The 24,633-nt window shown below is 40.1% G+C and overlaps 1 protein-coding gene across 3 annotated transcripts in view; it reads right to left on the bottom strand.

Moving 5' to 3' along the window:
- The window catches only part of TNIP3 (TNFAIP3 interacting protein 3), a 51,363-nt gene extending 27,011 nt beyond the window's left edge, over positions 1 to 24,352 (bottom strand). The window contains exons 1-6 of one of the 3 annotated variants that reach the window (XM_069799528.1): positions 24,278 to 24,352; positions 14,843 to 14,975; positions 4,123 to 4,209; positions 2,638 to 2,727; positions 1,433 to 1,498; positions 8 to 139 (exon numbers count right to left, since the gene is read on the bottom strand). In XM_069799528.1, coding sequence (XP_069655629.1) covers positions 8 to 139; positions 1,433 to 1,498; positions 2,638 to 2,727; positions 4,123 to 4,209; positions 14,843 to 14,975; positions 24,278 to 24,285 — 516 coding nt within the window. In that variant the 5' untranslated portion in view covers positions 24,286 to 24,352. Of the gene's footprint in view, positions 1 to 7; positions 140 to 1,432; positions 1,499 to 2,637; positions 2,728 to 4,122; positions 4,448 to 14,842; positions 14,976 to 24,277 lie in introns of those variants that run through there. The other 2 variants (XM_069799363.1, XM_069799439.1) reach the window with 2 other exon arrangements.
- Between the last annotated feature and the right edge of the window lie 281 nt (positions 24,353 to 24,633).

Raw genomic sequence — 24,633 nt, 5'->3', positions numbered from 1 at the left:
CTCCTACCGTTTCCTGCAACGGCCTTTCTCTGCCCAGGGCTCGGAACCTCTCAGCTTCTGGATGCTGTCGATGTCTCTCTTCCTCCAGCTCACTGATTTTCCTCTCCGACACATCCAGTTTTGCTTTCATTTCTGCCAGCTGAAAAGCAAGTGACAGACCATGGTGGCCTGACTGGGGATCCTGAAAGGCACAGCACCTCGAAGGTGCCTTCAAATCCTTTCAGCTCTCAGCAGATCACTGTAAAGGAATGGATCTGGTTGCATGTAAAGTCCCCAGCCACTGACTTTCCCCTCCCCACTTCCAAGCTCTACTGCTCTGTCTGCAGTAGACACTCTTAATGACCCTGGGCAAATTCTCTGTTGGTGTTAACCCAGTTGGGGTCTTGCACTGTTTTGCTGCCAAAGGACAACTAATGTGCTTTTTTTTTTTTTTTTTCCTTTTGCAACTCGGACTCCCTCTGCAGTGGTGCACATCCAAACAATCTAGCCAGAGGCATAAAACGGTCCCATGTTAAGTGAGGAAGAGCCATTTAAATTCCTCTTCTCTTTGGGGGGGGGGGGGGGGGGGAATAAATCAAAGAAATTATCCAGATCTCAGAAAAGCTTGCTGGAAAATATTAGAGAAAAAATTTCCTGATAAGCACATGAGGTCACTCTGCAAACTTCCTTTTCATAGAAGGAAACAGGAGATGAGAAGTGTCAGTCAATGAACCAACTTGGTTTTGGGAATAATTGTAAGTAGCCACCTTCACTAGGCAGCTGATTATAATGTCTGCGGCAAAGATGCCACACAGCCACAAGCAAGGAATGAAAGCTATGCCAATGGGATCTTAACAAAAAAAAAAAAAAAGACATAAAAAGGATTTATTTACAATTTATTTTTTTAAATGAAGAGATATTGTACAGAGCAGTTTCTTAAAAGCAAGAAAGTATCTCTGCTTAAGGAAGGCAGCATTCATGGAGGACTTATCTAAGAGCTTCCCCATTACAGGGAGCCCCAGAGAGCTTCCGGGTTTCACAAGCCAGCCACAAGAGATGGGACAAGAACCAACATACATGTAATGGTGCAGATCAGTGGCTGGGCACACCAGGCACTGCAGGCTAATTTTCAGTGAAATGTGCTCTGAAGGACAAGCAATTTTTATTACCTTGTGGAGGGCATGAAGATCTCTGCTGTCATGTCCATCCTGGTTCCTACTATTTGAGAGATGCCCTGCTTCTCTAGTTATTTTGTCCTACTGAAGATTGCACACACATTAGCTTCACTTCTATGTGATGAAGCTTTTTTAATTTGTGAGCTAAAGACAAAGTAAACATAATGCCTTTCCCCCCTAAGATATTTACTGTAGCTATGGCTGGTTGGTATTTAAGCACAGACTTAACTATCAGCAGGTGGCACACATAATCCAATAGAAGTAGTCGACATTGTTACCTGTTTTTCATAAAGCTGTTTCATACTTCTAAATTGATGATCCCATTGTTTGTTCACCTCCAGCAGCTGTAATTATCAGGAAGTCACAGTAAATAACCCTTATTTCAACATTGTCAATAAATAAAAAATAGACTGGCATTCTAACCCTCCAGTAACGAGTGTTCACAACCTCCTCATTATCTGGCCAGTTCATTTCAGGAAAAGCAAGTTAAAGGTTTGGCAAGCTTTACAGCCCATCTGCCAGTGCTTTGGTATTTCAATTAAAGTACATGAACGTTCAGGAAGTAAAATTCAGGAAACATGCAAATACACAATAAGCTACAGGTGAATAATTTGTGACACCATACAAATCCCAAGCTGCAACTCCTAAACTGCCACGGACTTTCTTGTTAGTTTGCTTTAAGTTCCATAAACATATTTCCAATCAGAAGGTCTCTACTTCAAACAAGTAAATTGAAGACTCCTATTGACTGCAATTACTACTGGGTTCAAACCCCACTTACGTTTCTCAGTACCACTAAACCGAGAAAGTGTACACATGCAGGATGGGAAGATCAGCTAACACCATGTATGTAAGTGGTAGGATTGAAGTCAGCGTGCGTATGTTTTTATTGGAGAAAGCCAAACAGGTCCCTCTGAAGCATTTTGCTTTGCAGGATACAGGGTCACACTTTAGGATGCTCAGCAAAAGAATGGCTTCCAGTTTGCTGCTACCAGTGACCAAGACAACACTGGCTACTACTCATAGTGGTTCCTTGGCCCTTACAGTAGTGATCATTAAGAAAATTTGCCCTTTGTACCATATAAATCTCTGCTCTTCTAGATTCATAGCCGCGTTACAGTAAGTCATCATTTGTTCTAAGGAACAGTTTTTCAAATATAACTCTGCCTAGCTTGGCAGAGAGAAGTAGGACTATAGGAACTAGTTTAAATATAATTTTAAGTGCTTTCACACTTCGGGCTGTGAAGAAATGCAAAGCAGAAAGTGTCCACATAGAAATTGTCTTGCATGAGCACGGGATGAGATTCCCACAGAAAAACATAGGCCTTGATGGACTGGCAGGTAAAAGCAACTGCAGTATAAACACAGTGTAAGTAACAGTGATAACACACTCAGTGATTTCCTGCCCCGGGCATATTATTGATACTGCAATGTCTGTCTTAAAGGTTATATCTGTAAAAGTTAAGGGTAAACTTAAGATTACCTCTCGTCTCTGTCTTTCCAGTGAGAGGATCTGTTGTTCCGGAGAATTGGCTGATATATTCTTCTTTTTGGTCAGTAATACATGCCTTGACTGGAGGACAGAAATGTTCAAAAACGAATGCTTTCAGTATCCTCTCTTCAAGTCAAGATTATCATATAAAACTCCCATCCACCCTGCCATGTGCAGGTAAAGAAACTGAAACAGCAACACTTTCTTACATTGCATTTGTATTTCAGTACCTTTTCACCTGCTGACAGAAGATTCTGAAGTGTACATCTGCCTTAACCCTGCTTAGTCTATGTTTTAATTGAAGCATTGTGCAAATGGACACTGAAATAAACAAAATCATATTTGTACCATCTGAGACACAGAACACAAAATAGCATTTTAATTATCTTACAGATGGTAATAGAAACAAGTAGTACAAGCCACAAAATTTGAGCATAAGTTGAAGTGGACATAAGTAATTACCTTCATTTACAAGAAATAGAATAATTAGTAGTATTGCTGCTGGTAAGTGCTTGCAGGCCCAAGGCAATAAACTTCAGCACAATGGGTTCAAAACAAGAAATACAGAAAATGAATAGGCCATTTGGAGAAATTAGGAAATCAGTCTGCAATTGTTCCATTTTTTTGAAGTGTGGAGTTTTGCCCATGCAGGACAACAGCAGCTAAACCCTCATTTTTATAATGGGAATGTCATAGATCATAATTTCCAAGAAGTTTCTATGGATTTTCATGAAAATAAACATGTGATCTATTAGAGATATATAGAGATATATATCAAGAGAACTGTACTGAAAAAAAGATACATACTCATAAAGATAAAACATATTATGTTCAGATAACTGGTCAGGGATTTATTTTTTTTTTTTCCTCCCTAAATTCTCAACCAATATATGAGAAACCACAATAAAAGTGCAAGCACTTCTGATGTCTTAAATCTCCTGAAATACATTTATTTTCTTCAGGTACAGAATTTAATGCCAAATACCAATGAAGAAGATCAAAGAATAGTTTTGGTGTGTCTTTTCACAGGCAAAAATCCTGACCACGTATTTGCTCCATGGCCAGTCCTGCTGAGCTCTAATGTGGAGCACTTGACTTCCATGCCAGAAAACACTTAATCCCTCTTCCTGTAGAAGTTCATTGACATGTTTAACTTCAAGTATCTGAAGCAATCACCTGACAGTCAATGGTAAATTAAAATGACCAGATACTTTAAGGGGGGGGGGGGGGAGGGGGGACGGGGACGGGGGGGGACCACTAGGGAAGGTTATCTTTCCAAGAATGCTGTATCCAAAAATATTTCTAACATTTTCTTCTACTCTTAAACAGCATAAATAATTCAGATAAATCTCCCGGAAAACAAAACTGAGCCCATAGTTGTCAATCTACAAAGTGACATGCATGACACCTACACCAGCTCAAGCCATTTCTGTTCATCAGACAGCACCTCAGAGGACAGCCAAAACAGTCACTTACTTCTAGTTGGTTTGCTGGGGCTTCCATGTCACTCACACCTGCCCACATGCATCCAAGACGGCCTTGAGCATTTGTTTCACTATGGGTCTTTGGAAGAAGAGGAGCAATGAAACAGGTATTTTATGTTGGCTACAGGAGCAGGAGAATTGCATTAAGACCCAGAAGATACGCAAGTGCTGCCTGTGGAGGCAGCTGAGGTTCAGAAATAAGTGGTGGAATTTTGATTTTAACCTTTTCCTCCTTCCTGGCCGGGGCTTCCCAGAAGGGTTGAAGCACACTGCATATGACTAATATGCCGGGCAAGGCAGCACTTTGCTTAGTGTGCATGTAAATCGCAATCGACTGGCCAGTTCACCCCAAGAGAGGAAGTTGCATTTGTAAGGGAAGAAAGGGTATGTTTTTTCAGTAAATAAGAGGACAGGGTTTTCTATACCTGCTTCCAGTTGTAAAAAAGGACTTACACAAGTATGACAAGGATTAAGTGACACAGTGTGATGTGAACTATCATGACAGAAAAACTAGTGAGTTATGCTTACAAAGGATTAATACTGAAGTCTTTTAACAGCTACAGGGAGGAGCACACCCATACAAACTCCAAGATGTTTAGGGGAAAACCGTAACTGGAAAATTGATTTACTTTCCCTGAAGAAAAGCTGCACAAAGATGACAAATGATAGGTGTTGTAATATGGACATCGTATTTGCAGTTCTAGTACTTACCTTACCTAAGCATGGATCTAGCTTCAAGCTACTCAAGTCTTCACTTGACTACTCAATGTACCCAACACTTCAAACTTGTGTCTTTGTTTCCCATTTGGAAAAGAGGTTAGCCTTACCAAGTTAAATTCACAGGAAAGTTTAACAAAGAAAAGGCTTCCACAGACTTCACATACAAAGTCAGGACGAAATAGAAAAGTGCAAAGTATTGTCATCTTCAGTCTTGGAATTCTGAATAATGATGGATTTCAGAAGGAAGCATGAAAGAAAAACAATTTTCCTTATTGAGGAAAGATCCCTGGGTCTAAGGCTTTTTCAGTGGGAGCAGAGGTTGCTTATTTCCTTTTCAAGGAATGGAATGAAAGTTAGCCTGTGAAATTTTACATAAAATAATATAAATCTGTGTGAGTTCTTTCAATTTCCAGAAAGAATTTAGACAAAGTAAGGTAATCCTGTGAAATGCTGGAATTTAACAGCCACATTCCAGATCTCCGGTTCATAATGTGTGACTAAGCAACTCCTCTTTTGCAATATACAAAACTCAGTTTGGAAGAAAGCTACTGTTTTACAATATTGCATATGAAATATATACTCCCTACCTGATGTTTTATGGAGGGGTTGGAAAACTCATGGGGTATAAAGAGAGAAATTAAAAAACAAATGTTATTTTAATAAAGACATTTTAGATTCTACGTAGGTGTCATCCTACACATAAAAAAAAAAAAAATTCATCTGTACCTATACCAAAACTAGCCTTTGACCATATCCCTCCCAGGTGCAGCACTGGTTTAAAGAAGGAAGAACTACTGGCTGATAACACAACAGCAATTTTCACAATTGCATTTCTTGACATTTCTGTAGTGACCAATATATTATAAGATATATGAGGCAGTAACTGTCAGGCAATAAAACAAAGTAAACCTCTGTACCACCAAAGCAAGGTGAGTGAAACAGGAAGGCCATCCTCCGGGAAACAGACATGCAAGAAGGCCAACTTCTAAAATGAATAAACATACTGTGCTACCTGAAAGAACATAGTAATAGTTAAACTGTAAAATCCCCATAGTGGAGAAGGAAGAGCAAGCACCACGCATTTGAAAAATGAGATCAAGTATTACAATATTATTAAAAGTTTATGTCAAATCAAAGTTTACACCTAATAACTTCAAAGCTCTTTGCAGAAGCAGGCAATAATCCTATTATACACATAGTGAAACAGACCAACTGAATGCTAAAGGTCATCCAGATGTTAGTGTCAGATAAGAGAATGATGATGTCTCCTTTCACCCACAGTCTGTCCGTCTGTGTGTCACTGCTGCATCTGCAGCATCCATTAACAGGCTGTCACTGCATAATTTTGTGTTCTGACTGTACTAAAGTTAGGGAACATGAAAAGTCAAGAGTCAGCTGCTGAAGGAGAGGGTACTGTAACTAAACACAAACGTCCCGCTACCTTGCGTTGGCCTGCTACAATCCTATAGATTATAAACTCACGGAAACAGAGTCTGTCTTTATCTATAAAGTACCAACACTGAGCATCTGATTCATAAAAATACAATCAGAAAACTTCCATGTTGCACATCTGCTCCCAGGGCAATGATTCTCAAGCACAGACACCTTCCCTTATCCAGGCTCCCATGCTCAGCAGTCCCTTCTCCGTTCCAGCAGCAGCTAAGCTTTGGGAGAAAGCTTAGGTTGAACAGCTGCATTTTATGGTCTGGCCTGCTAAGGTAAACCAGCCCCAGTTTCCGATTTCCTCACAACAGCGCGGTGCGATGTGCTACATGAGTTGCTGAGCAGTCCCTGCAGCAGGGACAGAAAAGCAAACACAGGGCACAGCCCTACTTGTGAATCACAGCTTCTACTTGAAAGATATCAGTGCTCAAATTACTTTGAAGAGAGGATGAGGCTAAGACCCTGGAGTGCACACAGTTCTTACTGTTATTTAGTTCAAAACAGTTTCCTGGAAAGCTGAGTAGTTTCCTGGAAAGCTAGGTGGACTTTAGGACAGCAAGTCCTTTGTTGTGATATCTTAATGACTGTATTAACAACTACTGAAAGTGAATGATTCTTTCTTGGACTGGAGGATTTGAAGGTGCCATTTATAGGGATTTTAACTAGTTGCAACACTGTTCCTTTCTGCTTTCTCTGCGTGCCCCCCATGATGCTGTGAGAGAGTTGGGGAGACCTTGGGGGAAAGGTGAAGCTCCTGGAAGAGTACAGGCTAGAACAGCAACAGCATCTCCATGTCTCCCCAACCCCTTCCATGACAAAATGACCTGCATTTGTTCATTTTCACTCTGTGAGCCTACCACAGTGACTGAGCAGCAACAGCCGTTGTCCTTTCCCACACTAGGGCTATACATGAGTGTTTTGAGTCAAGTCTTGCTGTTTGCTGAAATAGCTGTTGTTTGCGTGCACTTCGGCACTGTCAGTGAATGCAGTTTATACTGGCCTCATTTATTGGGCAAATCTTTCACATAACATTAACATCTTGTTTGAAAGACATATTGCTCCCTGCTAACAATCAACAAGCTCCAAGCTAGGTATGCCTGTGTGGAAGCTCTTAGCTTTGTTACTGGCCTTCCACCCTACATATACACGTTAAAAACAGTGCCAAATTTTCTTGCTCCATCTTAGCTATTGCTCTTCGCTACAAGAATTTTACACAAAATATGACAGAATAGAAATGACATTAAGTGCTCTTCATTGCCTAGATAAGCAAGCTTAGCATTCATACTGATAACACCGAAGTTCCTTTACACAGTGCCTAAAGTCAATTGCCTTTTAAGAGACTTTATAGGAAATGCATCTGAAGGGCAACAATGTGCTGTTCAAGAACAATGGTGCTGTTCAGCTGTGCGAGCACCTTGGTGGGAGATAGGTTCCTTTTGTTCCCTCCCTCACAAGCGCTTTTCTGTACTGATTGCAACATAAGAACAGTACGGGGTATTGGAAATATAAGAGAATGTCTGAAATCTATACGAATAGAAGAAATGCCAATGAGTAGGGAACAAAAGCTCAAACTCTTCAGAGGTGGTGGTATTCTTCCAGCAAAAGCTGGGAGGGGTTGAAGCAAAATTGTTGTCTGTCTCTGTGAAAACAGTTAATAGCACTGAAAAGACAGACAAGGAGATGACAACATTTATTTTCTTTGGTATTGTGGAGATAATGACACTGCATTTGTTTATCAGTCTAGTGCTACACAATGAAGAACAACTTAGTTGTACAACAGCACTTCGGAAATCTGAGATCTACAAAAATACTTGAAAGAAGGACTTTTTTTGACAACTATCTGACTTCAGAGGTCAAAAAAAGAAAAATATTTTTAAAGCATTTATACTTGGTTTGAAGCTACTGAATCAAATATGTGGCTTTAAATGGCTTGGAGAATCCTAGTTGAAGAGCAGACTGTAAATGCCGTCACAAACCTAAAAAACTGTTTACAGATCCAAGCAAACTTTCAAAAAAGCTGTTAAAATTTTCCCGCCTCCAAAACATAACCAGACCAGTTAAAGATTCTGGAGGAAGATTCGTCCTAGTGCTACACAGTCATAGGAAGGTCAGGAAGCTTCACAGAAAGCAAAAATGACAGCTGAAGAGGGTGTCTGCAAAGTGCGAACAGGTTTGCGCAAAGCACCAGGAAAGTAAATTTTAGAGGAAAACACAGTCTTAGCAGTGTTGTCCAAAGGCAAGGCACTGCGTGTTTGCTAGGCGTTGCACTGTTTGGTAATGTCTACAGAAAAGCAGAGAAGATACCCGAGGAGAAACCAAGTGTGCCTGTTCTGCACAGTGGGAACAATGTCAGCCGTGTGCTGTGCTGAGAGGACATCCATCGGTGCTAACGAAGGCAAGCGCTCCCCAGGAGCTGCCTGAGCCATTCTTGCAGCCATGGACTGAAATGGCACCTCAGACATGGGCAGTACCCCTGACTACATACACGCTGGACACTGCCATGCAAATTAGCACCATCTCTAACACTACAGTAAAGGGCTTGTGGGGAAAATCTAGTCACTCTCTTGCCACAGACAACTAAAAATCAGATTTTACTGTGGTGAAATCATACCTACTTTAGCCACTAACATGCAAAATCAAGACTTGCTAAATGTGATGTAACAGCAGTGACAAACTGGTCAGCAAGTTTTATAAATCCCAATGTAATGCTTGCGTGAACTTTAATTTCCCTGATTATTTCAACTCTTCCTCTTTAAATGAACAAGTCAATGTCATGGCATTTACTGGTTACACTAAAAAAAAAAACCAAACAAAAAAAAAAGAGAAAACAGACTGCTGGGAATAGTCTGAGTAGAAAAATACAAACTGGGCAACCTCTTACAGCATAACTGCCTCTGACTTCTCCATAAACATGTGTAAAACCACGTCATAGTCTGCAGTGGACTTTTTATAGCCTCCCTAAAATACACAGACATACAGGCCTTTATCTAGCTGGAGTCCATCACACATTTTAGAGCAAGAGCGTAACTAACTTACATGCTCTTTTCCTCTGTTTCTCATCCCTTACTTCTCCTTCCACTCTCTCTCTCCAGAAAGTCACTTCCTTCACACGTTCCTTCTATCCGTCCTGAACAAAGAAACAAAATGTCATTACTCCTCCTGCTGGGCTGTGACATGGAATTGTAACATCAACCACCATTGAATATAAATAAACTTTTCTTTACATTTGAGCACAGTTTGAGTAAACATGGAAAGCAAAGGAGAGAAATGGAGCAGGGTCTCCTCTCCAGGTGAGCAAGTGAAGTTTGCTAGCTTAAGAAAATGAAGTTAATACAACAAGAATGATCATCCTGTCTTTGGAGAGCTGGTCAGATCTGGCTCCTCCTAGAAGAGCGGTTGATAACTTCTCTTTTGTGTGTATTATAAAAATGCTTCCTTAATGTCCACATGAGCCCTTCTGTTCCTTGGCTTCCACTGCTCTATCTCTTATTACAGTTACCGATCAAAACACGATTAAACGTATTAAAAAAAATACTATAGCAAGCAAACCTGCACCTGCAAGTTTGACTAATAGTCTGAAACCTTCTGTAATGTCTGTGAATCATAATTTAAAAAATTGAAATTCTCTTAATCAGCATGAATTCTTAGTACAACCTTTACCCAACTTTCTCCCACTCTTCACACTCCTTTTTTTTCCTCCCCATTCATACTCACGTACTTAGCCTATGAAGCATTATCCTTGGCATTTATGATTTTTGTCCATGCTACAGGCAATGATGACAGAAGAGAATTGGCCATATGTTTTTCAAAACTCCTCAAGCAGTTCCGATTCATTATGACAGATAGTACCTGTTTTAACTTTCATTTTTGTCCACAGCTGCCTTGTATTACTTTGAAGATGGAGTGAAGAGCTAAACATCCTCTTTTATGGCAATCAGTTTGAGCACACTTAGGGAAGAAAGTTTCAGATACTTTTGGAGTGTGGCTGCCAGGAATGCCTAGCAGGGTTCTGGGAGCTCCTGTAGAGAGACTGCCATGAGAAACAGGAATAAGCCAGTCAGCTACCAGGTATGAAAAAAGCTTCCCAGGAAGCAAATGGGACCAGGAAGGATTTGCTGCCCCTCAGAAATTCAATGAATTAACTCCTAAGTGGCACCATACAATCCCATCTGCAAGGGCAAAGTGGGCTGAACTGCTTAGAAGCCTTTTATTAGTTTCTATTCTATTTCTATGATATTCTATAATTTCTATTAGTAGCAGCTTTGAGGTTGGGGTTTTTTTTCCTGTTTAAAAATGAGAATTATTTTAGTTTGTATTCTACGAAAACCTGACCTTTCTGAGTGTAAAAGCCTTTTGGTCGTATTTGGGAAGCTTGCAATGGGAGAAAAATCAAAGCCTTGGAGCTACGGCCAACACTGAATCCTCTCACAAGCATCAGTTCCACAAGATGATAAAACTTCTCATTTTCGCAGTGCTGGATCTTTATTCTGGGAAAGGCTTCTGTTAAAGTATTACAAAATAGACACTTACAAATTAAGATAATGAAAGCCACTCGTCACTTCTGAAAATTTCATCTGTTCAGTAACTGCAGTGAAACCAAGAACCATTAAAATGCTTGATTCAAGTAGAAGTGAATCTTTCCTTGATGATGACAAAATAGTAAAATCATCTTTTTTTTTTTTTCTTCTTCTTCCTAGCCGATCAGGTATCTGCTGTGAGGTTTGTCGGGGTTTTTTGTTAGGTTTTTTTTATTTATTATACTGTTCAGCTGCAGAATTGTAGAAGCTAGATTTACTCAGATTACTTGGGTTAAAATTTGGTGGCTTCTGGGGACCCTTTTATTTGCTTACATTTTGCTCGAGCTTTGCTTTTGGCTTTATTCCTGAAGCTGCTATTATGCCAGCAGTACTAGCTACAATATCCATTGCAATCCCTTTTTCCATTCTGGTGCACGTGGTGAAATGGTAAAAACTGAGATATTTTAGTTGAAGAATAAAATCAGCTCTTAAGCAGAAGAAGAATCTACCTCTTCCTGTCTAAACTTGGTCCACGTGCTTCACCCAGAGAAGTGTGGTAGAAAGGGATTTTCCCTTAAGTATGTATGTCAGCCTCAACCTTTTGTGCTGTTCGGTTCGGTACTCGCTCTGACAGAAAAATATGTGCAGATGCAAATGTGTGCCTTAATATGTGGGAACCAGATAAAATTAGAGCAAGATATGGTTTCAAAGTAAGTAAAACAGCACAGGCTTCTTTATCCACTGTTTTCCACCATTGCTAATGAGACTAACCATAAGGGCATGGCTACTCAAGTACCTAAGCATTTGCAAACTCAGGCCTGATGATGAAAATCCCAGTTTCATCGAAGAATAGTTGGATGATAATTTGTAAATGTAGCAAACAGGCTATTTTGAGATTTACAACATAGGTGTTGCAAGTACAGATAGCCCTCAAATGAAATTTTTTTCTTTGTTGCTTCACGCCCAAAACAGTTTAGGTGCTTGAAAGTTTATTGTTTTTTTTTTTTACCAATTGATCCCATAAAATACATTACCTCTGTCAACTTTACTTCATGTTGACGCACTGCTAATTATTTTAGTTGCTATTCTTCTCTTCCCATTTGATACTTTTATCCGCCCTCACCTCTCCCAGAAAACATCCTTCTGGTGTGTAAAATCTTGATGAAGCCCTAAACATACTGAAAACACTCTGCATGAGTACTTTTTAGTAATATTTGTATTTTGATGTGTAATATTTAGTCTAGCTTATTCCAGCTGAACGTAATCAGCTGTATACTTAAATTTGAAAAAGGAAGCTGCTTTTTTGTGGTAGGAAATATGTTTCTTCAGTTTCTTATATTAAAATAGCAAATTGCTTGATCCTCTTGGCCTTCAGTTTCCGCCTTTGTAGAAGACTGAACAAGGAACCCTTTCCTTCCTGAGGCACCTTTTGAGGACAGGCATTTTCATAGACTATGGCCTCTGCAGGACTGGAGTTTGCAATCCTTCTCGTTCACATACACTCCTGCTCCACATGGCAGCAATAAGTGATGTTATAGAAGACAGGGGGAATAGATAAGTAGATGTGAATTAGAAATTACCAATTGTTCTAATCAGTAAAAGATTTCATCATGTTTCCCTTTTTTGGTCAATGTCTCTAGCGAAAGTAAACACATGTTATTAAACTGAGACGAGCTAAAATCAGTGTAAAATAATGATGCCACACTAATGTCTCACCTCTCATTTCAGCTTAACATTTAAAAAAACCCAGACAGTTTGCTGACCTCGACAAACTACATATAGGGACACAGGCACTCAAGTCCCTTATATTAGACAAATGAACCATATCTGGGTGTCAGGGACCCAAGTACACCAACAGGCTCTAATTGCTGTGACCTGCCTGTAAGGATGTTTCTCTGTAATCTCCTCCCTCCCTTCCCTCTCCTAGAGTGGGAAACATAGCATCATGACAAGCTGCAATTAAAGTACTACAGATGAAGGAATCATAGGCTGAAGGGTGTGCTGAGAATTAGTTTATTCTGCAGACCTACGTTTTCTCTCTCTCAAATATTTGCCTTTAAAACCCCAATAATATTACGTACTTTCATGGAAAAAAATACCGGTGAGACAGGGAATTTGTTTACAGACATTTCCAGATAACAGACTCAAAAGCAATCTAAGCTCAGAAGGAAATGTCATTTTGCAGCATGCAATTCATACTCTTCACTCCAGGAAAAAAAAAGTTACGTAATAAAAATTACTTGCTGGTTCTGCCAAATAGCTTCCTGATGAATGACCAACACTATAGGGAAGAATACACTTTTGTTACATTATTAACTTTTTCCTAATTCCTAAATATTGAATTTTCCCCTCATTTTAAGTCTAAATCAGCATTTTGTTTCACAAACTAACATTTTCTGGGTTTTTTAAAAAATACTATTTTATAACCTTTGTTATTGAAAGCAAAGTAGGTTTGTTAAAAATATTACCTCCTTTTCCAAAACACACAATCCAATAAATGTACTCCTAGCATCTTATACTGAGGTTGTTGGAGCTTATCATCACAACTGTCAAGCTGTCACTCACTTGAAGTCCAAGTCAATAACCAGCTAAGTGAAAAACTGTTTGACTTAAAAGTATAAATAAAAAATAGCCAGTATATTTCTAGTTAAACCTTCCTGCTTTAACCTATGAAAACCACACACACACACATCTTTCACAGGCAAACAAATGCTATAAATGGAAAAAGCATAAAAGCACTACAGATGAAACACTGCCACAGTATTCTGTGTGAAGTGCTGAAGCACACCACAGTAACAGTTGAGGTGAGCACATCCTTTCTTTTTCCTCCCCGCACCCACAAATCCTTTCTTACATCTCCTTCTGTTGGAAGGAAGCTAACATGGGGGGACCAGGTGTTTCCACAGACCATTTGTGGCTTGCTGTTCTGCCCTTTACTTTCATAGCTCAATGATACCTGATTCTGCAGACTTCTGTTTCACTGTGTTCATTCCTCCCCTGGGGCTGGGAATCCCCATTCCTCCCTGTGGCTTCTCTCTCACTGTTTCTAATCCCACCAGTCTGACCCTGGGACATCTCCTTAGGCTCAGCTCAGCTCCATGCTCCGAGGTCATGAGTCATTTTGATGATGGCGGTTTACATGTGAAAGGAACTATGTGTAATTTTGGGTTTCATAGAAGAGTCATCTCTCCTTTACCTCCGCATCAATTTCCTGCATCACGCCTTGGGGCACAGCCTTCAGAGGCTTCCTTCCCCCCACCCCCTGCCCCATAGCAGTCACACAGGCAGGTAAGTGTGTCATCCCTTGCAGGTGGATGACATTCATGTCTTAATCACTCCTCTCCTCCACACCTCTCACTCCTCCCTTTCCCAGTTTGCAGAAAACAGAAATTTCCTTTTGTCCTCCTACTGCACGATAAAAAGCAGCTTGCTACTTCAGGGGAGAGGGGGGAAACCAGGAGGGAAACCTAGAACGAGTTTCTTTCATGCTTGTTAACTGCTGCTTCACTGCAAGCAAAGATGACCATCTTAGCACGTGGCTTACAATTTTCTGTTTGTAATACCACAGAGTGTGGATTTGAACCATCATTTTTCTTCTTCTTTCTTCCTACTTATCTTAAAGCCTTTCTGACACTCCCAAAGATCTTTGTCCCCCACACCTCTGCTCAGCCTTAGTTAAATCAGAACTACCAAATGCAACAACCTAAAGAAATGTTACTGCTCTTGGGCTATACAGTTTTGTGGATCTGTGTTATCCAAAAGGCATAGCTGGCTGCAGAGGGTGGCACTTTGGATAATCAGTGGGTTTAGCTGACCTTTTAAAGCACTATAAAACATATCTTCTCACTCAGTCTTCCTCATCACAGAAAGTAGCCATATCGGGGGGGGGCAAAAAAAAAAAAAAAAAGTGTAGCAAGTTCATTGCATCATTTCAGAAATCAAAAAGTTTCATGCATAATCAAGTCACCCAAGGAACATCCCCTGAAAGTTCTTTCCTGGCAGATAAACATTGCAAAAGCAGACTGCATTTACCTTAAGGGAACATGAAGTTCTCTGAGGGTTCAGACTCTCTTGGGCAATAGGTTTAGGGTCCTCGCATGACTGATAACTGTTATTCTTCTCTATCAGGTTCCTTATTTCAACATCAAGCTCTTTACTTTCACACCTGCTTAGAAAGAAATAGCAACATTAAACTTTACACCAAAACTTGAAGCGCAGAGAAGGTAAATTTGTCAGCTGTCTTCTGAATGTTGACAGCACAGATAGCAGAGCTAGTCCTGCACCGAGCTCCTGCTACCCTCCTTCCTGGTACACAATCAGAGAGCAATAGAGCTGTGTCACAGAGGCAATCTCTAAGTACTTTGTGGCCGAAATTCATTTAAAATACTTAAGCGAGCAGTCTTTATGCATTTTACTTCCTTGTGTCTACAAAATACAGGTCAACCCTTTTGGGGGTTTATAGGAAGACTGTCATGTGCCCTCAACCCCAGCCACCCACCTGCAGTTTCAGGAATTTTATATTCAACTTTAACAAAAATGCAATCAAAATGGTTAAACTGGTTTTGAACTCCAAAACTAGGTGCTCAGTTCACAAAGTTTTTTGATGGCACATTTTGTTTTCTGTAACACTTTGTAATAGATACCTGACATGCATTTTCAATTATTTTTTTCCTGAATATTCCTTCTAAAAACATTCATATCTTGTAAAAATTGCTCTGTTGTGAACACTAAAATGATAGCTGTTTGGTGGGAAAATTCTTTTCTTTCAGTCTCTGTTAAGGACACACAGGACTTCACATGCACTTAAGGGCTTGCTCCAAATTTGCAGAACTAACTAGCAATTACAGTTGATTCACTTGATACACCATAATGGTGGAATGTGAATTTCAGAGAATGGACCAAGACGTAATTACAACAAACCCCCGAAAGTCCTAGACCAACCCAAGTTTTCAAGAAATACTCATCTTTTTCGCAAGCTCAGACCTTCATCCCCTCATCATCTTAAACCAACTCTAAATATAAGTAATGCACAACCAGAAAGCAAACTGCAAGACTCAAAAGTATTACCAACCTGTTATAGCAAGATTACTTCTTGATTTAGGCAGAAAATACTAAATTCTTCATTTCAACTACCAGAAAAACTGAAAGCAGTAAGAATTTATCAGTTATACTTATTGCAGTTTAGACAGGCAATCCACAGGGATCATGCTGCAGGTTCTGAGGAAACTCTTGAAGGGCAATTGATAAAATTATCCAATAAACAAACCCATCTATCTTAATCATAAGAGTAAATAAGAGTGGCAAATTTCATGCTGATAACATAAAATTATTCATTTTATTCTCAATATTTACAACACAGAGACTATAACAGAAATGTATTTTCATTAAGCATGAATACAAAATCATTTGCAGAGGTACTACAATAAAATACCAACAGTAGCAAATAAGGGCAAGTAAAACTCAGATGCTTTTTTTTTACTTGCTGCCTAGTAGTTGGACAAGCTGGAGTTTCATGGCAGTTTCAGAGCTGCCATGAAGCCTGCCTGCACCAAGAAAAAGTTTCATAGCAGAAACAAGATATTTGGATGTGTTTCGAGAGCTAGACCTATGGCACAGGGAAATAGGACCTTTACACAAGGAAGCAAGACCAGAGTTTTTTAGCACTGGAAGGTCCTGAAACACCAGAAGACATCACATGATTTTTCTTCTCTGCAGAAAGATATTTCTTTGTACTAACTTCTTGCCTTTTTTTTTTTTTTTTAAACCAATACAGCAACTAGTGCCAGTTCAAAGAAACAGATTACCCAACTGAAGAGGGTATTGTCTTTTGTTAGACCACTTCAACTGGCCATAACTCCCTTTCAAAGCCATGTCAATTAAGAGAAAGACCTTCTTGACGCACATTTTCATGAACCTCATGGCGGTGCAGCAGGCTGCAGCTGCTCTGAACGCTCGTGGCAGTTTTCAAAGCCTCAGCTGTGTGTGGGTGGCAGGTGAGCCCCAGCAGCACAGGCCCTACATGGCAGCTCCTGAAGAAACTGCAGGACAACAACAAAACTTTGCAAAAGAAATCCAGCCCTTTTCTGTCTCGCTAAATATTGCAAAACCCTGAATAGACCAGTGCAAGTGGCACTTTTTCTTTTTTAAGCAATTCTGTGCTAAGGTTCCTGGACAATAAATAAAGCATGACCAAGTGCTCTGCCTTCATTTTTAATCAGCTACATAATGCAAACTTTACAACATAAGTAGCAACACCCCTTTTCTCTCAAGTGCACTTCCCTGGAAAACAGCATCTTCAGCTCATTTGCACTCCCATGCTTTACCCAGCCTGAGATTGCTTTGTAAGACAGAACTGGATACACACTGTGCAGACCACTCAGTGCTTTTGAGGATGCTCGGAAGAATTGAAGAGCCACAGAATGGAAGCAGTCGCTCATGGTGCAGTTTTAGGAAAAGTGCATGAAAATGTATCTACATAGTGAGGGAGGAATTATTGCTGCAGCCTCCTTAGAGCCCCTAGAAACATGGCAAAAGGAACGGAGAGGTTAAGTAAAGCAAGGTGAAACGTCACTAAGCAGCACTGAGGGATTTTGGACAGAGCTGCTAAAACCACAGGCCAATATTTTCAGACTAAGCTTTCAAAACTTCAGTTTTTTACCTGTGCTTAAGCAACCAACCAAGGGCAGGCTAGTTGCTCTCCTCTTTCCTTGCTCCACACACCTCCTGTGTGAGATCAGTAGAGCAACCAGCTTACCACTTAGCCGAGAGAAAAAACTCTGGCCTACAAGTGGCTTCTAGTAAAGGGTATTTTGCTCATTGCCCAGGGTTGCAGTCACACATCCTGCTCAAGCTGCAGCAAAGCCAGCCAGAGTCCAACTCCTCTACAGCCCCAGCCACTTTCCACTTTCACTGCCTCTCTACTGCAAATTACCATCCCCAACTGCCAGCACAACCCACTCACCCGGCTTGGTCAAAATAGTCAGGGTTTCTTAAACACTTTTAAGCTAAATAAAGCAGCTTAGACTAAAACAGCCATTCAAAATAAAGAAGCAATGGCTAGGTGCAGTCCTGAGGACAGTAAAAGATGGGCAGCAATGTCTGGCAGGAGTGCAGCAGCAAGTATTTAGGCAGGCTGCATTCCTCTCTGCTGCTGGTTCAGCCACAGCAGGAGAAGATATGTGACCACAGCCTCCCGAGATCAGAGCGTGAATCAAGCTGGGAAATACCCCATAAAGATGGTGGGTTGGCTTTAAATATTTCTTTTCAGTCAGGAGGTGCTCATTCCTCTGCTCTCCTCCGCACAGTTTGTCTGACACTGTGGCTGTAAATGATGTTCACTCCGGCTGCTCCTACCCTGTCTCTTCACATTCTCCTTTCTGGGCTTAGTAGTACCCGGGCACGAGCAGGAACCAGCTGTGCATGGGTAAAAGAAAGGGAACCGCAAAAGACTCAAATCCCTACAAATTGATTGCTGCTCTGTAATACTTGTGTGTTTCGACATCATCACAAAAGTCAGAAAATTACTTCATTGACTGGATTTCTCAGTGCATCTGGTTTTCCCTCAGTTTTTAGACTAAAGTCTTCTGACCAGAAACTATTACTCTGTTTATCTGCATTTTAATATTAGCCATTTTAATAATTGGAAGGATATATTTATTGTGATGTAAAACGTTAATCATATCTGGTGTATAGATCCATTTTACAGTCTGGACTCTCAGAGCACACAGATTATCTGAGTGCTTGAATAAATCTTCAAGATACTGGTGATTAGGAGCTATCCCACGGCAAGACAGCTCTTGATGATTACCTGAGCTTCCCCTGGTGAGCTCTAGAGGGCACACAGCATTTAGCATCTGCAAAAAGCAAATTTTTTCAAAACTGCTTCTGGTTTTGTGAAGTTCGCAGGTACATTTCTGCACCATTAATACCCTTACTGTTCTACGCTGTTACCAACATTTTGTAAAATTAGGTATTTCCTGTTTTAATAATTAAATTATGCAAATAGGCAATCTGGTAGAAAAAAAATCAGAAAAATGAAATCCATTCAAATTTGGGAGATATAGTTTTTTATGTTTTGTAAAATCAATCATCAGAGTATTAAAAGCATTTTCATGTGCTCATATGGGACAAAGTATATCCATACTATGTGCAAAATCTTTCTAAAGTATATGAAGATAGAAAAAAATATGCAACTCATCCTACTTACACAGCATGCTATGATTAATGTAGAAGCCAATAAAAGATTAGAATATTAACTCCTCTTTGTAAACTTTGAGTTTGTTGCTAGATTTCCTTTTTTGGGAAAATTAAGACATTTCACATGGAAGCAGAACCTACAGACGTAATGAAGGAAGCTGGTCTCCCAGCATTAACTTTTAGCAGCTTGCAGGAAAAGGAGAAAGCCCAACCTTACTCATAATTTCCATGTCGTATCTGAAAAGTAGTAGCCAATATCCTTCTACCCATGTCCTCCAAGAATAAGAAATTAGGTCTGTTCTCCTTGGTTTGCAAGTTGCCACATTCATGCAGGATTTCACTGCTAGAGACTAACTGTGCACCACATTAAAGATATTTTCATTTCTTCCACATATTCACCTAGATGCCTTTAAATTGGTTTTCACTTTTTGGTCTATGGTACATCTTGGCGCCACTTCAATTTCTAGGCTCTATTGGCTTTTTGTAATTAATTATTTATAAATGGTTGCATACTTTTTACAGCAAATCAGTTTTTCAGCTGGGAGCCAGAACAAAAATTGCACCCAGCACATGCTTTGCATGTGAATGGGGCTGAAATTCTGATGTAGATCAATGCCACCCAGCTAAATAAACAGTGCTGGTCCATCTGTCCTCACAGGGTTAGGCAATGAAGTGCTGGCTGCATACGCACAGGGAATTTTATTAAATCATGCATGTAACTGAGCCTGAGCAAAACCTATATTTGGCCCAAAACTAAAGCCAGAATATGATGGCACCAGAAAGGAAGCGTGAGATGTGGACACACCGGTGGCTTCTAATAGCGCCAAGGGCACTCCTTGCAATCCATCTTTTCCTGGTCAGGAGCAGAAGCAGAAGACAGAACAACTCCCACTAATACATGTTTTCATAATGGAACAGCAACCAGTTCGAGCTCCTGATGGCCTGCCCCATGCTCTTCTGATGAGCCACATGCTTTGGGCTTGTGGCAGCACGACTGATGGCCAAGAAATACATGTTTATCAAATAGCCAGGTAGAAGCCCCATGCAGAGTCCCAGCTCTGCAGCTGGTAGGTACCATTTGTGAGCTCTTGGGTCTCCCTGGTTTTCACTGGAAACTGGCATTATTAATAGCAGTTATGTGGCAACAATGGACATACCTACAACATGTCCTAGAGCATTTATTGCAAAATGTTAATACCAAAGGCATATAACTCTATTTGAAATAATAATTTCAAGGCTAGTGTGCTGGGGTCATGCTCCTGTGATTGGTGAAAGCACAAATACACACCATAAACAATTGTGGAGAAAAGGTTTTAAGCCAGGATTTACAGCCAGACGCCAACACCACGGAGTCATATTTTGACGGGAAATGAATTCCAGAGTCTAGGGGTTAAACACATGCTTCATCCCCTTGGGTGGGCATTTGGGATGTAGGATTCTTGCTTGGCTAAGCCTAAGGAGCAGATCCACAGAAAGAAATAAATTTCTGCATTTGAATTATGGAAGATGAACCAGTTCGGATAAATTAAAAAACATGCGAAATTTCAAGGCAAACTGTTTCAGCTAATATTTCCCCTATTTATGATAACATACTTCATTTCAGAAAAAGGCCTTTAGAATATGGGAGAGAATAAGACCTGGACGACAGAATATTTATCTAACTTGCACTAGAAACAGACTTAAAATAGGAATAAATTAGGCATCTAATTCTTAAAAATGACAGTTTATCTGTAGAACTAGCCTATTCTTTTATGTTCCATATGATTTTACAGGATTTTTACTCTCTTTTAATTCAGTTTTGTAGAATTCTTACGGGTTTTTTTCATGTAAATACATTGGGGTTTTTATATTAAAATCTTACCCAGTTAAGACTAAATGACAAAGGATTTCCGGTCCAATAAGCAATGGGAAGAACAAAAATTTGCCAAGAAAACAAAAAGACTTTTGTTACAGCAAAAATTTTTTGCAGTCTCATGAGCTCTTACAAGTTTAGTAGATTCTGAGCTGATAGCGAATAGTTACAATGTGGCGAAGCTCCCTAAGGATCAGTGGCACTATTCCAGTACTCAACACCCAGCAAGCGGATCTCCGCTCAGAGTTTAGGCTTGGAAATTTGAGCCAGATCTCTTGAAATTGAGCTCCACTAGTTCTATGTTCCACCCCACATGTACCACTATAAGAAAAAGTTTATTGGGCATAAAGCATACTGCGCTGGTACAAATACAAAAGGAACACCTGCCTTTGATGATTATGAGGATATACTTAAAAAGAAAGTTAAAAAAAAAAAGCAACACATTATTTCAAGTTATTTCCAACTTAATTTTTTAACTCAAGTTTCACCAAAAAAATTCACCCAGTATTTCAAAACCATAGCTAGAAAGCCAGCCACCACCAGCAGCTGAGCTCCACCTAGCAGAAGAACTGTATTGTCTTTGGAGTGAAACGTCCCAGATGGCGCAAAAAAAGTGCTGGCACTGGTGCTTGGGAGGTAAGTGTGAGATTAGAAATAATCTCACTCCAGTCCCAAGAAGAGAGCTCCATAAGGCAAGGTGTATGACAGGGGTTAAAACATGTACATACTGCAACTATAGCAGAGAAACCACTTAAACTTTCGCTCAAATCTGATGTAGCCAAAACATCTGCCTATCACCCCATAAACGTCCCTACACTTCTGTTCCCTTTACGACAAAGGAATGGAGCTTTTAAGGCACATTTAATAGCCAGCAGCTGTTTGGCTGTCAAATGCCACATCTGGAGAAGCTGTGTGCTGTTAATGTGAACAGAAACAATTATTCTTTAATAGTTTTGCTTAATTTTAAGAATTACACAAGTCACAACAACAAAAGAGGTACATATTCTTAATGGCAACACATCTGGTTTCTCTGAAAATAAGCCAAAACACCAAAAAGACCCAGTGATTAAGTGAAGCCACACCTATAATCTGTCCCATCTCAGTGAAGAGAGAAGTAAAGCTACTGATATACAGGCACTTAGCATCTGCCAGTCTTTGACTATTTCCCTCAACAAATACACAACATGCAAGAAGAGGACAACTAGCTGGTTTGCATTAAATGACACATTACTTATCACACGGTGCTGCTCCCCTTTGTGCCTGGAAGTTCCTGTCCTTTGGGACTGGGTTTCAATGCTGCCACCTCACTTCTGTATCCTATACAACCTATATGTCAGGAAAATAACATTATTCCCCTTTCACTTGGATCTTCTGCCTAATTATACTACCAAGACCATAACTGAATTTCTTTCTGATGGACAGCATTTGGGCTGAGCTCAAACCTCAGGAAAGCCAATTAAACTATTTTCACCAACCTTCTCAGGCTTTAAATGAGCCATGAGTGAGTTACAGATAACTGTCTCTCTGGAGAAGCAATAAATGGAGCACGGTCACCCAGACTCATCACCCAGGACTCAAGTAGCTCCCTGTGGATTACTAGTGGAAATGGAATTGAAGTTTTGCCATGAAAATCAATCAAAGGGAAAGGTTGGCCAAGCAGAGCCACCAAGTAGTATGTGCTTTCTGAGCAGATTAATTTCCCCACTGAAATGCCCACATGCAGAAAGCTGGTGGAAGATGGCAGGAAAGTGTTGAAAGAACTGAAAATTAAGAGTTAAAAAACAAGATGGGAGACAAATCTAGATGTTTTCAAGTGCCTGCTCTTTTTCTATGAAGACCAATAGCTAGAAAAGCTTGCACCCCTTTTAGGACACTCCACTAGCCTCAGCAGGCACCTTTTTGAAGTGGTCACCCTCCCACAGTGCTTTCTGGACGGGCTGCTCACCCACAGATATAGTTTGAGCACCACAAGTTTATCTGGATCTTACACATACTCATTTCTAGAAAGTTGTGATTCTGATGCAATTACATGGTTGATATTTTTAACTAGTAATTTATACTACTCTTCTTTCTTTTCCTAAATCAGGCATCACCACAAACAGAGCAAGACTTACGCACTGCCCATTTTGCCTCCTAGTTCAGCCTTGGCCAGGACACGGATGCGTCACCAACACCTTACTGACCTGGGCTCAAAGTTGGGCTTCACCCTTGGAGGAAAACAAGTCCATGATTCATTTGGGTCAGTGCCTCCCACGCGGACCTGAGATACTTTCAGTGATCTACTAACAGCGCAAGCAGAATAAACAGATGAATACCATTTGGAAATGCAGCCAAGAAATTTAACATACAGTAGCTGATGGAGGACAAACAACTCTGTTAAGTCAAGCCAACTTCTTGCCTGTGGTAGCTGTTAGGGAGCCAAGCCAAAAGGCAGAGGAAGCTCACTGCACGGCTGTCTGCATCACAGGTCCAGGGCCTGAACTGCCAGCGACTGGCATCCGGTTTCACCAGGGATGCTGTCGCCAGATGGGAACCTGGCACCCTCCTCCCTTTACAGAGACAGGTTGGAGTCAAACTACACTAGCAGCAGCTCACAGTGTATTGAATAATGGGAAATCCCAATCCGCAAGGGATTTCAAATCCAATTATTTCACAATAAACTAACCTGGGGAAAAATTGCTTCTTACAGGAAGAAAGAAGAGTAGGGTATTATTTCTTAAGCTTCTCCAAACAATCTACAGTTACCTTAAAACAATTTTTCTTTTTATCTCTCAAATCCACACACTATACTTAATAGTTTTTAAAGCTACCTGTTAATCATTTCTCAGCTACCTTTATTTTTTTTTAATCTTGCTGAATACACCAGTATTCACTGCGATAGTCAGCACTATTAATTTTCTTAAAGCTCCTTATTACTCACTTACAGTCTTAGGAAGAGGCTGTAGCCATAATGTGACCTCTTTATCTCTATCACCTACAGTACAACCTCTTTTACTGCCATTATCAGTAGAACTAACATTAGTTCATGAAGAAGCAGGTGCCCAAAAAGGTTGTGAAATCTTCATACACACCCAGACAGGCCCTGATTAACCTGACCTAACAAGCCCTGCTTGGAGCAGAAGGTTGGTCCGGACAACCTCTAGAGGCCCCTTTCAACCTACAGCATTCTCTATGATTTTTTTGTTCTCAGTACAGAAATTTTCCATGTTTCACTTATTTAAACAGAACTGATACAGATCTCCACAAGACAGATTAAAGCAGGGAAAAAAAAAACATTAACCTGGGTCTCTGGAAGATGAATTGATTGACATATACAGGAAACACTCAATAATATATATTTCCAATAATGTAATGTAAATTACTTTTTAAAAAATAAAAATAAAAGAAATTTCTCCATGTAAAATTAAGATAGTTAATACCTTTCCATCTCAACGCACTCATGGGGGCACAATTCTAGATGATCCTGTGCATCTTTATTCTTCCTTTTGAGCTGCTCACAGTGAATCTATTAGAAACAGGGAGGGAAAAAAAACATACTTAAAGGGGAAATAAAAAGATTAACAATCTAGGAAGAAAAATTTAAGTACATGATTACAATGAGAAGAGATAACCATGTCTTGCCTGCATTTCTGTTTTCCTCTTCGTGTACCATTGTCCTGGTTTCAGCTGGGCTAGAGTTAATTGTCTTCCTAGTAGCTGGTATAGTGCTATGTTTTTGAGTTTGGTATGAGAAAAATGTCGATAACACTGATGTTTTCAGTTGTTGCTAAGTAAC

The sequence above is a fragment of the Haliaeetus albicilla genome, chromosome 1 (assembly GCF_947461875.1).
Source record: "Haliaeetus albicilla chromosome 1, bHalAlb1.1, whole genome shotgun sequence".
Lineage (NCBI taxonomy): Eukaryota > Metazoa > Chordata > Aves > Accipitriformes > Accipitridae > Haliaeetus > Haliaeetus albicilla.
Note: the sequence above shows the minus strand (reverse complement) of the source record. Positions and strands in the feature narration are given on the sequence as shown.